The sequence below is a fragment of the Choloepus didactylus genome (assembly GCF_015220235.1).
Source record: "Choloepus didactylus isolate mChoDid1 chromosome 25 unlocalized genomic scaffold, mChoDid1.pri SUPER_25_unloc1, whole genome shotgun sequence".
Lineage (NCBI taxonomy): Eukaryota > Metazoa > Chordata > Mammalia > Pilosa > Megalonychidae > Choloepus > Choloepus didactylus.
The window spans coordinates 5,170,613-5,187,532 of NW_023637606.1; the positions used below are offsets into that span (position 1 = coordinate 5,170,613).

Sequence of the window (16,920 nt, forward strand, 5' to 3'; positions counted from 1 at the left end):
GAAAGCACCAGAGACAAAAGATGCATTATTCTCAAAGGCATAACAAGAAGGTTCATGGCTGACTTGAAACAGAAGCAATGGAAGTCAAAAGACAATGAAACGTCATTTTTAAAGTGTTGAGAGAAAACACCTCCCAATCTAGAAAATTCTGTATCTGGAGAAGTATTCTTACAAAATAAGGATGAAATGAAGATGCTTCTGGATTAACGAAAGCTGAGCAGACCTGCACTGCATGAGACGCCAACAAGAGTTCTTCAGGCTAAAAGAAAACAATCCCAGATAGAACCACAGAAAAAAAGATGGGAAGTATCACAAAGGATATTTATGAGGGTAAATATCAATCAACATTGACTGTCTTAAATAACAACAACGTCTTGCAAGGTGTGCTGGTTTGAATCTATGATGTCCCCCACAAAAGTCATGCTCTTTAATACAATCTTGTGGGGGCAGAGTTATTAGTCTTTTGATTAGGGTGGGATATTGATTAGGTTGTTTCCATGGAGGTGTGACTGCACTAGTCCACAGGTCATTTAAGAGAGCTCATGGAGAGAAGGAGCTCAGAGAAGCTGAGACACATTTTGGAGAGAAACTAGATACACAATCCAGAGTTTTCCCCCTAGAGAAGTTAAGAGCCAACACAGACCCAGATGTTTGGAGACACTGGGAGATGCAGACAGAAGGACATCTGAAGATGCTAAGTTAAGAGATGAAGCCCAGAGTTTGCCCTGGAGAAGCTGAGAGAGGACTCCCAGACGCTTAGAGAGAAACACCCTGGGAGAACAAGCAAAGATGCACAGGAGCTGAGAGAGAGAGAAGCTAAGAAAGACAGAAGCCCAGAGACATCTTGGAGAAAGCCATCTTGAAACCAGAATCTGGAAGCCAATGACCAGCAGACGTCAGCCACGTGCCTTCCCAGCTGACAGAGGTGTTCCGGATGCCATCAGCCGTCCTTCAGTGAAGGTATCCTCTTATTGATGCCTTAGTTTGTACACTTTTATGGCCTTAGCACTGTAAATCTGTAACCTAATAAATCCCCTTTGTAAAAGCCAATCCATTTCTGGTACTTTGCATAATGGCAGTCCCAGCAAACCAGAACACAGGGTTTGAAATATACACAAAGGGTTGTTGATTTGTGGTTGTGGTTTTATGTGGAAAACTATACATATAAAACTTTTATGAAGATTTTGCATTATTTGGGGAGTGAAAGTACATTTTAAGGTAGACTGTAGTAAGTCAAGGATACAGGGTTTTCCTCTGGGGTAACCACTAAAAATATAATAAATACTGCATAACCAACAAACTAATTGAAGAGAAAAATGAAATTAGAAATACTTGATTAATTCAAAAGAAAACAAAGGAGAAACATGAAACAAAGAACAGAAGGGGGAAATACAAAACAAATATCAAAATATAGACTAATATAATTATTAGCAATTATATTAAATGCACTAAATACCCAATTAAAAGGCAAAGATTGACAGACTGGAGTTAACAACAATAGCTAAATGCTATTCACAAGAGACACCTCTTAAATAAGAGATCACAGAAAGAGTCAAAGGAAAAGATTAGATTAAGGTACACTACATGAATACACTACAAAAGAAAGCTGTAGTAGCTATAGTAATATCAAAATAGATTTTAAGACATATTTTCAGAGATACAAAGAAATATTTATAATAAAATTATTATTCCCAAGGAAGCTAACACAATTCTTAATTTGCATGTACCTAATATCAGAACTTCAAAAATATAAAGCAAGTTAACAGAATTAAAAGAAAAAATGAATCTACACTCATAGTTGAAGATCCTAACAAAAAGGATAAAAAATGACTCGAACAAGAAACCAACCTCATCTAATTGACCCTTATAAAACATTACATCAAATCACTGCAGAATACACATGCTTTTCAAATGTATAAGAAATATTTACCAAAATAGAACATATGCTTGGCCATAAAGTCAGTCTCAACAAATTTCAAAGATCTGAAATCACTGAATGTTCTCTACCCACAGTGGAACCAAACTACAAATCAGTAACCAAGATAACTAGAAAATTCCCCAAATGTTTGGAAATTAAGCAACAAGTTTTTAAATAATCCATGGGTTGAAAATGTTACAATGGGAATCAGAAAATATTTTAACTGAATAATAATGAAAATGCAACATATCAAAACTTATAGGATGCAGCTAAAGCAGTCAAGAGTGAAGTGTATAGCTTTAAATACATATGGTAGAAAAAAAACTACAACTCAATTGTCTAAGCTTCCATCTCAAAAGGCTATAAAAGGAAAATCACCCGAACCCAAAGAAAGCATGAAGAAGGAAATTATAAAGAGTTGTTCCAGTTTGCTAATGCTGCCATTATGCAAAATAGCAGAAATGGATTGGCTTTTATAAAGGGATTTATTAAGTTATATAGTTACAGTCTTAAGCCCATCAAGTGTTCACAGTAAAGCGCCAACAATCGGGTACCTTCACTGGAGAAAGGCCATTGGCATCCAGAAAACCTGTTAGCTGGCAAGGCACGTGGCTGGCATCTGCTCTGGAGTTCTGGTTTCAAAATGTCTTTCTCCCAGGACGTTCCTCTCTAGGCATCTGAGGGTGTTCTCTTAGTTTCTCCCAGGCAGACTCTGGACTAGCAAATGTCTACTTTCAACTGCCGTCTCCAAAAGGTGTCTCTGAGCTGCAGCCAACTTCAGGGGTCCGCAACCCCAAGTATCTCTGAGCTAAGCCAGCCAGCATCTGGGCCTGTGCCAGTGTTTTTTGCTTTTTTTTAAATTAAATTCAGTTTTATTGAGATATATTCACATACCATACAATCATCCATGGTGTACAATCAGCTGTTCACAGTACCATCATATAGTTATGCATTCATCACCCCAATCTATTTTTTAATTCAGTTTTACTGAGATATATTCATGTCATACAGTAATCCACTGTGTACAATCAACTGTTCACAGTACCATCATATAGTTATGCATTCATCACCCCAATCTATTTTTGAACATTTTCCTTACACCAGAAAGAATCAGAGTAAGAATAAAAAATTAAAGTAAAAAAAGAACACCCAAATCATCCCCCCACCCCACCCCAATTTTTAATTTAGTTTTTGTCCCCATTTTTCTACTCATTCATCCATACACTGGGTAAAAGGAGTGTGACCCTTGTAAGCTACATTGTTATACAATCATCTTCATGAGTCAAGGCTACTGGGTTGGAGTTTTGATAATTTCAGGTATTTACTTCTATTCCAATACATTAAAACTTAAAAAGCTTTATCTATATAGTGTGTATATAGATATATAGTGTGTAAGAATGCCCACCAAGGTGACCTCTTGACTCCATTTGAAATCTCTCGGCCAGTGAAACTTTATTTTTTTTCATTTCACATCCACCTTTTGGTCAAGAAGATGTTCTCAATCCCACGATGCCGGGTCCAGATTCATCCCCAGGAGTCATATCCTGCATTGTCAAGGAGATTTACACCCCTGGGAGTCAGGTCCCATGCAGGGGGGAGGGCAGTGAGATCACCTGCCAAGGTGGCTTAGTTAGAGAGAAAGAGAGGGCCACAACTGAGCAACAAAGAGGCACTCACTCAGGGGGAGACCTTGGTGAGCTAGTGGTTTTAAAGAACTCCAGCTAACAAATCAAGACCCACGCTGAATGGGCGGGGCCGCACCTCCATGGAAATAATCTAATCAAATTTTCACTTACAGTTGGATGAGTCACATCTACATGAAAACAACCTAATCCCAATATCCCACAAGATTGGATTAAAGGATCATGGCCTTTTATTGAGGGACATAATATATTCAAACCGGCACAGGAGTAATCAAAGAGAAAATACACATATACTAGACAAATTCCTAAAACCAAAAGTTGGGTTCTATGAAAAGATTAATAAAGTATTGATAAACTATCAAGACTGAATTTAAAAAAATGCCAATATCAAGGATGATAGACATGCAGTAGTCATTGAAATAATTATGTCAATAAACTTGAAATTTTTGAAGAAAAGGACACAATACTTTCAATAAAAAACTTAAAACTGACACGAGAAGAAACAGAAAACGGGAACAGTCATGTATTTAAGCAGGGATCTGTAAAGGGCCACATAGTAAATATCTTAGGCTTCGTGGGGCAGTCTTCTCCACAACTATTCAACAATGCCACTGTAGCACAAAAAGAGTCAAAGACAATAAGCTAATGAACGACTGTGGTTGTGTGTCATAAAACTTTATTTACAAAAGCAAACAGTGGGTTGGATTTGGCCCAGGGTTGGCTGACTCCTGATACAGAACAGACTAAATATCAAACATTGCTGGTGGGAGTGTGAGTTGGTAGAACCGTTTTGAAAGACTGCACCTATTAAAGCTAAATGTACACCTGCGCCACCCAAGAAAACTTCCAGATTCAAAAGTAGAAAGGATGAGGGATCAGACTGGCATTGGACCTCTCCAGGACAACACTGGAAACTGCTGTGAGAGTAAACAATGACATTTCAGATGTGCAAGGTCTCAAAAAATTGACCTTCCACTTGTCTCCACAGGAAACTCCTCGGAAGATATGTGTCATCGAAATAAGGGAGTCAACTAAGAAAAATAAAGACTTGGACCCAAAAAACTGGGTCTGCAAGACAGGAGAAGGGCAAAGTACTAGGATGACTAGGCTTGGACTAGAGCAGGACAAACAATGTCAGGAAGGTTTACAGGAAAAATCTAACAAAATCTGATAGCTTTTCTGATGTGCTTGGCACATCAGCAGCTTTTGTGCCTAATTAGTGCTAAGGGCAAAGGAAACTTAGCAGAGGCCATTTTTTACTCCAAGAAAAGTCAAAGTTTTACGAAAAAAAAAAAAAAAAAAAAGAAAAGGAAGAAAAGAGGAAATGCACTGTAATAGCCTGGCTCCCCCCTCCAGGAAAGAGAAGGTACTGGAATGAAGGCGCCATTTAAAGGGACTCCAGCGATATTTATCTGTAATGTTTTATCTTCTCTAGAAGGACAATCCTTTTATGTATTCCTCAGCCCCTTGATTCTGTGTCCACAGATCAGCAGCAACAAATGCTGAGCCCCAGGCCCTAACCAGGACTTACTGAATCAGAATCTGTTTTTTAATAGGAACCCCAGGTGAGCCACATTCACACTGAAGTGTAAAAAGTATCCAGAGAATTCACAACTTATTTTTGAAGTCACCTGTGGATCCTTTTGGAAGCCCTGTTCTCCATCAACAGAAGTAGGCTTTCCAAGAATGGCCAGGGCATCCCTTTCTGTAGAGGGGTCCAGAAACATGTCCCGGCGACCTGCTCACCTGCTGTCAGGGGCCGCATCACGCCCCCCGCCCCCAGGACGGGTTCAAGCCCTAACCCACGGCCCTCGGGCGTGAACCCATCTGTAAATAGATCTTTGCAGATGGTGGTTATTGAGGTGAGGCACATGGAACCGGGATGGAGTCCTGTTAATGCAGTAGGGCTGGAGTTCTTGCAAGTAGAGGAAACTGGACAAGGGAGCAGGATAAAGTAGGAGGCGGATCCCCTGCGCCCGGGGCAGTTTCGAATCGCTGGCAAACCTGGCTCTGCCAACACCCTGATTTTGGACTCCTAGCTTCCAATGCCAAGATGATCTATTCCTGCTTAAGACAACCGCTCTGCGGTGCTTTGTTACCACAGCCCTGGCAAACAGACTCCCTGACTGCATGCACTTAGCGAGGCAGCTTTTGGAGGCTGTTTCTTCCTCTGTACAATGGGGGCTTTTTTGGCAGTACCCGCCCCATTGGTCGACTGTGAAGAGGCTATGGGGCGGCTTTTATGGCACAGTGCCCGGCCTGCAGCGAAGTCACCACACAGGGCTCACACACAGTAGCCCTTGCACGGTGTGGTGGGGACCAGGAAAAGTGCCGAGGCATTCTGGACCCCTTTTCATTCCCTATCCCCCCTTTTAGGGCCTTGGATCAGAACTGTCTTTTTCTGGCGGGACAGACGTAGGGCAGAGGAAGCCACAGCCCCGATTCTGGGCACTGAATTCCTGGCCGCGGACTAGGAGAAATGCCCGAGTAACCTGTGCCTCTCCCCAGCTGCCGCCTCCTGACAAAAGTGATCTGAACCAGTGGCTTCTACAGAGGGCCCAGAGGCCAGAGGGTGTCAGCCTTCGATGTCTGCCATTCAGGAATGGAATTCCTGTCCTCTGGGTGGGGCTGGAGCCCATGGGGTGGGCAGATCTACTCAAACAGGGTCCATCAGAGCTCTGTCTCTTTGGGGTTCACTCAGCTCTGCTGCACCCAGTCCATAGCAAAATCCCACCGCTGGGAAACTGGCAGTCACTCTTGCACACAGCAAAGGATGTCTTTACCACAGATTTCTTTCTACCACCGACTGGCCCATCCACCCAGTCCTCCACTCCCCCATCCCTCCGTCCTGTGCCCCATTCCCCCACCCGTCCATCCAATCCCCCATTCCCCTACCCATCTAGCCACTTGTCCATCCATCCATCCACCCACCCATCCACTCACCCACCCATCTGTGAAATCAGGTTTACTTTCACACCAAACGTTGCTGCCTCCTTCCAAGGAAAGGGCAAAGCATTAAAAGCAGGACTTGAGCCTGAATTCCTGAATTCTCCTCCTTCCTGGCCCTCGGATTTCGGGTGGCATCCTCTCTGTTCCTTCAGAACGCCAGCCTGGTTCACCCTCCCACCCGCAGCCCTATCCTGAGCCCTGGGGGGCCAGCACCAACCACCCCCCTTCCTGGTTGCTGATCTGCTTGGCGGGGGGGGGGCAGATAAGGGCCCCACCCCCACTGCGCCTCACACGTCAACCCCACCCAGGCGCCGAGCACACACAACAGGACGATGCAGACTGCTTTTCCTTCTGTCTTTATGTCACTTTTTTTTCTATAAAACTCCTCCATAATTTCACAATTTAACAAAAAAGTTTAAAATCCAGGATAGAAACGATCCTGTAACTTATTACAAACACGATTCTCCTTATTCCTTTTATCCAGGAGTTGGTCTCGGGCTGATGAATGTCCTGGTTCCTAGTGAGACACGTTCTTCGTCAAGAACCCTTATGGGTGAAAGAAAGGTATTCAATACCTTCTGCTTTCAGGTTTACATTTGTTCAGGAGATAGCAAAACACAGGGATTTGCACAGGGGCAGGAGACTTAACACGAGACACGCAGCAATCACAAAGTGCCAGGCTCTTTCCTATGCAGAGGTGCCCAGTGCCCTCGTGGACCACTGTCAGGCTGCCTGAGGGTGAGGAGCAGCTGGGAATGTGGCCGGTGCTGGCACGTCCCTCGGTGGTCATGGGGCCAGCACTTGGCCCTGGGCAGCTCCAGATGACAGTGGCGGGGGCCCTCTGGCCAGAGGAGGTAACTGAGAAAAGGGTTGGTGCTTCAGAAGGCTCCAGAAATTTCAGGAGGGCCAGAAGGCTCTGCTGAGCTGCCCGTTCCCCAAGGGCATGCTGGAGACCTGGGCCCAGCTCCGGGTGCCCCCCAAGGGGAGGCCAGCTGTGGAGCAGAGCTGTGGGGAGCTCAGAACGGCCCATGGCCCTTCCCAGGAGAGCCCGAGACCTGAGGCTGCAGCCCCCTCTCACGGCCACCCGACTGCCTCTGCGCAGAAGGCCTAGCAGCTTTTGCCTTCTGAGAAGACCACGTTGGGTCAGTTCCTTTTGTCCAATGCTTTAAAGAATTTCCCAAGAAAGGTGACCCACTTTAGAGTATTGTTGGCCTGTCTGGGGAAGGGCACGGCGACGGCAGGGAGCCTGCCACACAGCCTGCCCTCTCCTAGTACCTGAAGGCAGTGAGGTTGGAAGGAAAACAATGGCCAGGAGTCACCACAGTTCCCTCTGCAAGTTCTCGGCCTGGGACATGGGGCTTTCCCAAGGAAAGGTGGAGTGTGGGGAAGTCTGGAGGCGAGACTCCCCCACAGGGAGTGTTCGGTCTTCCTGACAGGGAATCAGGGCAGGGAAGGGTAACGCGGGAACCCCAAGAGAAGGACAGCTTGGAGGCCCTCCGTTGTCTGAACTCCTAATGTGGAAGAGGAAAGAGACACCTAACAGGTTAAAGAGAAGGTGTGCCCACCTCTGCCACCCAGTCCTCTTCTTCCTGCATCTCGTTCACGGCATGAAAGCCGGGTGGGCCTGGAGGAGGAGCTCTGACTCAGAGTCCAGGAAAGAGAGGCTGATCAAACGGGAACCTGGCCCTCCAGGAACCCTGTCCCAGGTGGCCGGCTCCATCAGGGCTTCTCAGCCCGGGCAGAGTGGGGCAGCCGGATGAGGAATCCGCTGGGAGAAGCTCAGGCGTGTCAGGAGCGAAGTCTCCAGGCTCAGGACAGGCACAGACCGCAGGCGTGGCCGGGCCCGGCCAAAACCAGAGAGGCCACCGGGCCGGCCATACCGCCAGCCAGAGCCCAAGTGTGAGGAGCTGGCTCTGTCCCGAGGCTCCTTGGGAAACTCCACAAACTATCCTATCGTATTTGGCAAAAGCTCATTTGTTCAAAGTTCGAAGACTGGATGAACACAAGGAGTGGAAGAGGATCCTACGGGGGCAGAGGAGGAGCCCCAGGGAACCGGTGCAGCAGTGGCCTCACTGCCGGCCGGGAGGCTGTCCCCAGCATCCGACGCCAGGCTGGCCGGGTGCCAGGAAGTGAAGGGGCTCCCGGTGCCCTAGGGGCTTTCCGTCCCCTCGCTGAGTGTCCCCTGGCTGCCCAGGGCTGGGCCTCCAGCTCCCGGAGTCCCTGAAGGAAGACGCGTTCTTGGAGCCACAATCGGCAGATTCTTCCAGGGCAGGAGGTGCTGGAGACGGCCAACACTTCGAGTGCTTTCGGGGGCCCTAGCTCAGCTTCCGGCCCGACGACAGGAGCAGCAGAGACACCGGAACCCAAGTCCAACCTGACCCCCCCCACCCCCCACCCCCACGTGCCACTGCTGCCACAAAACACACACCCGGAGACACTGGGACACATACAGTGCGTACATATATGTATAACAGAGACCCTACAGCAGAGCCCTCGCACAGTGGGGGCCAACGGGAGAGGGGCTGCTCTCGGCTGACGTGAAGGACAGTGCCGGAGGCTCAGCCTGTCCCCAGCTGGCCATGAGACGTGCAGAGCCTTCGGAGGTCCTGGCGATGGATGTGGTCTGAACCGTCTGAGGTGGCTGTGGCAATGCCCGGCAGCCAGGCCTGGCTGCTCCGAGAGGCCCAGGAGGGAACTGGGCCGCCCGCCCGCCTGCCTGCCACGGGGCCGGACCCGAGGTCAGGCACAGGGCCCACAGCTGTGCACGTTCCTTCCGCTTGGCACTGTCTTCAACACAAACCATTTCCCAAGGGAGGCTGAAGGGCGTGTGGGGGTGCAGCTGGGAGCAGCCATGCCAGCCCGGCCCTCCAGGGCCCCAGGTCCCCCGCCAAGGTGGTGGGGCGGGCAGGGCAGACGCCGACGAGGAAAGTGCAGCTGGCTGTGTGGGCCAAGGACAGGGCGGTCACTAAGGCAGTGCTGAGGGCAGGTGAGTCTAGAGAGAGGACGGACGGTGGGACCGGGGATCCCAGGACCCCAGGGACCCCCAGGGCCCCAGCATCCGGCCCAGGGTCATGTGGCCACCGCCTCCAGGCAGCTCTGCAGCTTGCGCACGGTGCTCTCGTCCAGGGAGAAGAGGTCGAAGTCGAAGGTGGTGTTGGTGACATGGAAGTGACCAGTCTCCTCGATCAGGTTCACGATCTGGAAGGCAGGGACAGGGGCTTCAGGGACCGCGAGGGGGGCCCCAGGGAGAGGAGGGGGTCCAGCCACCGGCTCATTTCCCCAGCGCCCCCATGCCCCAGCCTACCTGCTGCAGCACGTTGCGTTCCCGCAGGGCCATCAGCCTCCGGTGCAGCTCCACCAGCTCGTCCGTGTAGGCCTGGGGCGGACAGGGGCTCAGCCAGGCCGCGAGCTCCCACCCCTCGCCTGCCCCTGCAGGCCAGCTCTGGGCACCATGGGTCCAGACCCCTCCTTGCCCCAGGAGGAGCCATTTCCCAGCCCAAGGGCAGTCTGGACGGAAGGCTCTGGAGCCTCCACTCAGCTGGGCTTGAGTGGACATGCCAGAGATCCCTTCACTGGTGGGGGTGGCCGCTGAGGGGAAAGCTGGGGGGTGCCTCAGGAGCTCCCATCCCACCGCCGTGCCTCCCTGCCCCGCCCCGCGCCCGCACCTTGTCGTAGGTGCCCTTCTTGAGGATCTTCTCAGGCTTGCTGCAGGACTCCGGGCTCCTCCGGCCTGAGGCCTGCAGGAGGAACCTCACTCAGGTTTCTCCTGACCTCTCACCTGCACCTCTCCCCAAACCCTCCCAGGACAGCATGGAGACCCCTAGCAAAGGCCCCGGGCCGGTCCTGCAGGTGGAGGCGGTGGAAGCCACACATCCTGGAAGGCACACACCCACAGGGCCTGAGCAGGGACCGAGAAGGGGCCCCCCAGGCTTACCTTGCTGCTGGGTGGGGGCGGCTTCTGGGAGGGAGGGGGCTCGCGCCCGGGCAGGCAGGAGTCAGCGCTGTTGTCACTCTCACTGTCACTGAAGCTCAGCCTGGACACCAGACACGGGGCTGGTCAGGCCTCCCGGCCCTGCCGCTCAACCGGGCCCCGGCAGTGGCTGGCTCGGGGTCCTGGGCTGTCACCTGAGGGAGCCCGCCCTGAGTGCCAGAGGGCAGGAAGGCCAGGCCCACACCCCCCTCAACTTCCGGAGACCAACATCACTTAACTCTAGGCACCTACCGCTGACTTAAAAAAAGAAATAAATGTGCTGATGCAGCCTTCAAAGGAAAAAGGGGAGCAAGAGCACGGAGCTGGCGGCAGGAGGCCACCGCGAAGCCGATAGGGTTCCACGGTCGTGCTGGAGCTGGGCGCCAAACCCTACCCATGCTCTGCCGGCATGGCTGGCTGCAGAGGGCCCGCTCTTCACCTCCAAGCTCTCCCATCCGACCCCGACCCCCGCGGGCACAGGCCTCCGGCGAGCACGCTGCCCACCCTGACCGGACCCCAACTCCGACCTGGGAGCCACCCCCAACCCCCTCAGTGAGAGAAGCAGACGGGACAGCACCACATGGTGCTCAGGGGGCTGCCTGGCTGCCGGGATGCGGGCGTCGTGGGAGGCCAGAGCTTGACCATGGACGGAGTGTGTGCAAACCCATCCAGCCTGAAGCCAATAGCCTCTCCCTGACGGTCACATGCCTCATGATCTCAGCCTCGACTAGAGGAGCTGGTCCCCTTCTTTTGGTTTTCTCCACGATCTCTTGCAGCACCTCGAGAGGGTGCACAGACAGCAAACTTCTCTCAGGCCCCCTTCCCCTGCCCCCCCGATGCCCCAGATCAGCATCTGCTCCTGGGATCCCTGTTCCGTCAGGGACATTTTGGGCTCAAACCAGCACTGAGGTGCCCTGAGAACTGCTACTTCACAACACATCGAGAACACGGAAGGTTCCACCTCTTTCTTCCTTGTCTCCCAAATAACAGTTTCCCTTCTGAGCCGAAGCTCCAGAAAGCACTACAAGGCCGTGGCAAGAACCACAGCCAGGCCACGTCTCTACTCGGCTGGTCTTGAGCCGTGAAACAGACACTGCTCTCGACTGCTCTTGTTCTCCTTACATCACCTTCTCCCACCTCAAGCGTTATGCTCTGGGGCTCCTACTCTCTTGGGGCCTGAGAGCTCCATTCTCTCCCTTCGACTTCTCTGGCTACAGATCACATCCAGAAAGCCCAAGGTAGCCACATCTGATGCTCCCTGCCCTGGTGGCGCCTGGAGGGGGTCTTCCTGCACTCACAATTCGCTCCTCCCTGCTCCCCGCGGTCAACGGGGGACAGCCGGGGCCTCTCTTGGGAGCCACCAACATGAGCTGGGGCTTCGCATCTCTCTGCCTGGCTGGCGCCTGGCTGGCAAATGCCAGCCCACCAGGGGCAGCCGTGACTCCCCCGCCAGGGCCCTTGCGCCCCTCCCTGGTGACGCTGGTCAGAGAAGGTGCTGCAGCCCCCGCCCTGAGGAGAGCACACTCACCGCTGTGCTTCTCTGCACTGCTGGAGGAACCTTCCAGAATAGGCCCTGAGTCTTACCCACTTTAACTTCTCCTGACTGCGAGCAGAAGCCGATATGGACGGTGACCAGCACCGATGGGGTGACGAGCCTCTGCTGGGAATCCTGTCCTAGGAGTCTTCCTCCCTGCCTCCTCCCTGTGCCCAGGGGCGAGGCTGTGTCTGGCTGCAGGTGGAGCGTGCCGGCCTGTGGGGAGCTTTTCCACAGCCGGAGCTCTCGGGGTGTTGGTTTACACAAACTCCCGCAACACCAAGCACCTTGCGGTGTTCCGGTGGGCCAGGCACAGCCCACGTGCTCCCCATGCCCTTCCTGTGGTCATTTCTCCTCCCCAAAGAGGCCGATGCAGTGACCCCCGCCCCCCGCACACCTAAAGAAGAGCTGTGAGGCATAGAGGCCCGGGAGAGGGGCAGGGGGTCCTGAGCCTGTCCATCCCACGACTGCTCCCCCCTCTTCTCCCGGTGGTGCCCTCCCTGCCCAGGCCCTCCCCGCTGCCCCATGTGCTGGGCAGAGCCAACCGTGAGGTGGGAACTGTCCAAGGACCTGGTCATCCACAGGATACTGTACACTGCCCTCCCCAGGCCAGTGGGCAGCCAAAGCTATTCCCCACTCCATGGGGTCTGCAGGCCTCACAACGGGGTCCTCAGCTTGTTCTCACTCCCTGCCCCCCACCACACACAGGGAAGAGCTAACAGGCTCCCAGGCCTGAGAGCAGGGGCCCAGCTTGCTCCCATCTCAGGCCGCACACCAGCACCAGCCCCTGGCCACTGGGCTTGGCCGCGCTCTCAGCCCCTCCTTCCGGATGGCGAGTGAACTCGCTCTGTGGACATCCCACCCCTCCCTGCCAGGCTGCCCACACCTGCCCATGACAGTACCCAAAGAAACCACCTGAAGATCCTTGGGGCCCCCAGAGAGGAACACATAACCCAGGCCCACCCCCGTGTCCAGGCTGGGCTGAGGCCGCCTGGGGACCCTACAACATCCAGCCTCCTCAGGCACCCCCTATCCGCCCAGGCCCTAACACCTGACCCCGACCGCCCCCCAAGGGACGCTGTGGTCCTGGCATCCCACCTCCGGCTGGCTGGAGGATCTCTCTCTGCCCCAGCTGGGCCAGCAGCTCTGGGTCCCTGTGCCAAACAGCAGGCCCATCCACGCAGCACATGAAAGGCTGCCCTGGGCCTCCCACGGCGTCCCCCCTCCCCGCGGGTCGGTCACCTGGAATCCCGCCCGGGGTTCGTCTTGACTGCAGCCTCCTCGCCCGACGATGAGTCGTCCTCGTCGGACTCCTCGGACTGCAGGTCCTCCACCATGGAGCGCAGGGGCCCTGGAGGGCAGAGGGGGGAGGGCTGAGGCTCGGCTGATCCCTGCAGGGTCAGCAAGGACCCCCCACGACCCCCAGGGGCACTCACGGAAGCCTGCCTGGGAGGCCTCCACCAGATGGGCCCCGGGGGTCTCCAAGGACCGACTGCCACCCAAACACACCTTTCCTAAGTGCCCAGGGCTCCCCGGGCTCCCCTCCCCGGCCCCCCTACCTTCCTGACCCTGCCCACAGGCCTCCGGGCCCTGGCCCGCAGCAGAACCACAGGGGCCCTCCATTGCCAACAGTGAGGGAGACAGCCTTCCTCCACTCCCGGGCGCCGACATCATGGGCTCTACCCAGAGCCCGGGACCAGCCAGCCTCAGCCACAGAGGGAGAGGACGCTGGAGCCCGGGGCTCAGAGGCACTGCCTGGGAGGCCCTCCTGGGCCGGGGGTGGCCGCTGCTGGGCCCCAGAGGACCCCCGCCCGCCCAGCGCCCAACCCCCGCCTGCCCACGCCCTCGGTAACCCCCGCTGCTGCTCCCAGCCCACCGTCCTCCCCTTTCTCCAGAGGCACACAGTTCCAGTCCCCTACAGACGGCATCTTGGTTTATATTCCTGTTGCCAAGGCAACAGAGGGACACAAAGCCCTCAATTACCTTGGTCACGTGACGCCGCTTCAGCAGGTTCCCCTCCCTTCCCAAGCGATAAGAACCCTTGGCGAGAGTGTGGGCTTCAAGGACCCCATCCCCCAGGCGCCCCTGGTGACTGTGCCTCTGAATTCCAGGCCACCCGCCCCCATCTGTGCTCCCCTTCCCCTGCTTTTAAAAGGGTTCCAGGCTGCAAGGAGAGAAGGCTCTCGTTCCAACCCACTGGAAGAAACGCTTCCAGTCTGAGGGCCAGTGGGTGAGCAGGTGGCAGCCGGAGCTGCTCTCCCAGCTGCCCGTCCTCCAGAGCTAGGGGGACTGTCGCCCCCCGCCTCGCGTAGGGAGAAGGCAGAACCGCCCTGGGCCCGCGCCAGCCACACCCCCAGGGGCAGCCAGTGGGCCTCGTGGGGGGAGCTGGAGAGGAGGGTGCACAGCAGTTGGCAAGACCCAAGTGAGCAAGGGGGTTCCTTTGTACCCCCACCCACCAGCGCCAGCCCTGCCCTGGAGCCCGTGGGTCCCGAGGGATCAGGGGCAGATGCCAGGGTGGCAGCCAGAGGACCGGCCACTGCAGAACCGCCCAAGTCAGGTGCGCCCTTGACCCCCCAGCCCCCCACTGCGACCCCGTGACCCGCTGAGGTCAGTGAGCTTTCACGGTGGTGGCGGTGTGCAGCTTCCACACTTGGGGTGTGCTGCGCTCGCGGCCGGAACTCGGGCGTGGACTCCACCCACATGCGAGACCCTCCTGCAGGAAGTCACTCCCGGGCCTCTGACCCGGTAACAGAGCCGGGAGCCCACTGGCCCAGGACCGGCAGGCAGCCGCCCTCCCCAGGCCCACTGCGTCCAGGACGGCGAGTGCTGCCCGGAAAGGCAGCGTCTGTCTCGCGCAGTGTCTGCCCTCCCTGTGTAACACACCTTGACTGTGGTTCTGAGACGGCTCGAAGTCCGAGTCTGAACTGGAGTCTGAGCTGGAGCTGGAGTTGGAAGGGCTCGACTGGGCAGACTTCACCCGCCGGGCCGGGGTGGGAGAGGGAAGAGAAAGAAACAAGAGTCTTTCAATCCAAAAGAAAGGAGGGGGTGACTGCGCCCCCACGCCAGCAGACAGGAGGTGCCCCTGGAAGGAGGGGTGCCGGGGCACTTGGGCACCACCACATTTAAGACACAACCACCTTCCTCTGCCAACACAGGGACCACCACGTGTCGGGCAGTACCAGGAGGAGCTTCAGCCCAGGCCCCAGCCGCCCCTTCAGCCCAGGCAACGGGGGCCAGGAATGCCATGGTCGCTCATTGGTCCGTGCGCCCGGCCTTCCTCCCGAGGATCCGAGATGGCTGGGGAGGGCCAAGGCTGCTGCAGGGAGCAGCAGGACAGTCTGGAACGGGAAAGCTAGGTGCAGAGACCCAGGCCTGTCCTGTCACTCAGGGATGGCAAACGGCCAGCTCCCTGCCTGTGGTACTTTCACCCCTCGGCAACCCGAGGTGCCGATGAGCAGGGGAGACGTGTGCGTGTGCACCCTCGTGTGTGAGCGTGTGTGTCCATGTGCACAGCACCTGGCGGGCACCATGGATCTGAGCAGCTGCTCCCACCCTTGCCTGGAGATTGTCACATCCTTCCCTCTTCTTCCTGTAGCCTGGCCCGGCCACCCAGGGACAGCGAAAGCCCAAACAACTGAGACTAGGCAGCCCCCAGGATGTCAGGGGGACAGAGAGAGGGAGAGGATGTGGGCCGCTCCGCAAGGTGTGCGGTAACGAGAGGAGCAGGGCCCAGGCTCGGAAGGGCAGAGGGTGGGAGGCCACGGACCTGGAAGCTGGTACCAAGTCGCCATTGGTCACGTCCAGCCCTCCCACCCAGGGGCCCTCCCACCCAGGGGACCTGCCTGGCCCAGCCACGCAGACCCAGCATGTGCCCCGGCCAACAGCCCTGGGAAGGGAGCCTCCTCGGCTCGTGGGCTCAGAAGACTCCCTGTGAGTCCCTCAGCCCCTCCCCCGTCTCTGGGGTGAGGGCAGCCCCCACCCCACAGAAGTGGACCCGGAAGGCACACATCTCCCCTCACTCCTTGAGTCCAGAGAACTCGGACTCGGAGACAACAGGTCGGGCTGCCTGAGGGGAAAATACTTGGGGCCTGCAGAGTTAAAGCCCCCCACCCCACCCCGCAGAGCTTCCCCAGGCCTAACCCTGCTGGCCCCCACCCACCAGATGGGCCCTGCTGACACCCACTCACCACCTTCACTCGGGGTTTTCATCAGCCCCTGGGGGCCCCGGGGGGTGTCCTGCCCTCCAGCACGCCCACGTCTCGGCAACCCCGGCCGGCCTGCACCCACGTGGCTCCTCCTACACACGGCCCCCAGTTCCTACCCTTGGGGCCAGGGCCAGCCCCGTCTATCTCGCCAGCTGGCCTTGATTCTTTGGCCCACATGAGCCCCGTGTGAAGGGTCAGTTTCCCCATCAGCAGAAGAGCTGCCTGCCAGCGTCTGCTGAGCGTGTGCGCCTCAGCTACCAGCACGCGTGCCTGCCCTGCTTCCCAACCCGGGCAAAGCATCTGGAGAGAACTATCGGGGCGATTCTGCTGCAAAGCTGACAGGAAACAGCAGGGCCGAGCAGGAACCCGACGGGGTAGCCATGTTGCCAGGCAGTGCCCCCCCCTGGTGGGAGGTGGCCAGGATGAGAGCGCTCCCCCAGCTCGGGAACCTCCCATACACGCTCACGGGGTGGGGGGGGGGGACCTGCGGAGGCCAGTCGGCACGTGGGGCTCAGGAGGACAGCAGCTAGGCTCCCAGGGGGGACAGCCGCTGAACCTGACGGGAGGAGACGGCGGAGAGCCTCTGGGACGCACCTGTTCCCTTTCCTTCCACACATACCCAAGCAGCAGGGAAGAACAGGGTCTGAAATGGTTTCAGCCCCCAAAGCCTTAAGACGGTGGGAGACAAAAGCCACCAGGGG

The 16,920-nt window shown here is 55.5% G+C and overlaps 2 protein-coding genes across 3 annotated transcripts in view; one reads left to right on the plus strand and one right to left on the minus strand.

Moving 5' to 3' along the window:
• The window catches only part of LOC119525302 (long-chain-fatty-acid--CoA ligase ACSBG2-like), a 32,147-nt gene extending 24,526 nt beyond the window's left edge, over positions 1 to 7,621 (plus strand). Inside the window, 2 exon segments of the mRNA XM_037823993.1 lie at positions 7,238 to 7,364; positions 7,451 to 7,621. Of these exon segments, the coding sequence (XP_037679921.1) occupies positions 7,238 to 7,364; positions 7,451 to 7,621 (298 nt within the window).
• The window catches only part of MLLT1 (MLLT1 super elongation complex subunit), a 69,377-nt gene continuing 59,307 nt past the window's right edge, over positions 6,851 to 16,920 (minus strand). For both annotated transcript variants that reach the window (XM_037823911.1, XM_037823909.1), the window contains 6 exons: positions 14,898 to 14,985; positions 13,257 to 13,365; positions 10,445 to 10,544; positions 10,176 to 10,247; positions 9,815 to 9,886; positions 6,851 to 9,708 (listed from right to left, as the gene is read on the minus strand). In XM_037823911.1, the coding sequence (XP_037679839.1) occupies positions 9,580 to 9,708; positions 9,815 to 9,886; positions 10,176 to 10,247; positions 10,445 to 10,544; positions 13,257 to 13,365; positions 14,898 to 14,985 (570 nt within the window). In that variant the 3' untranslated portion in view covers positions 6,851 to 9,579. The remainder of the gene's footprint in view (positions 9,709 to 9,814; positions 9,887 to 10,175; positions 10,248 to 10,444; positions 10,545 to 13,256; positions 13,366 to 14,897; positions 14,986 to 16,920) is intronic.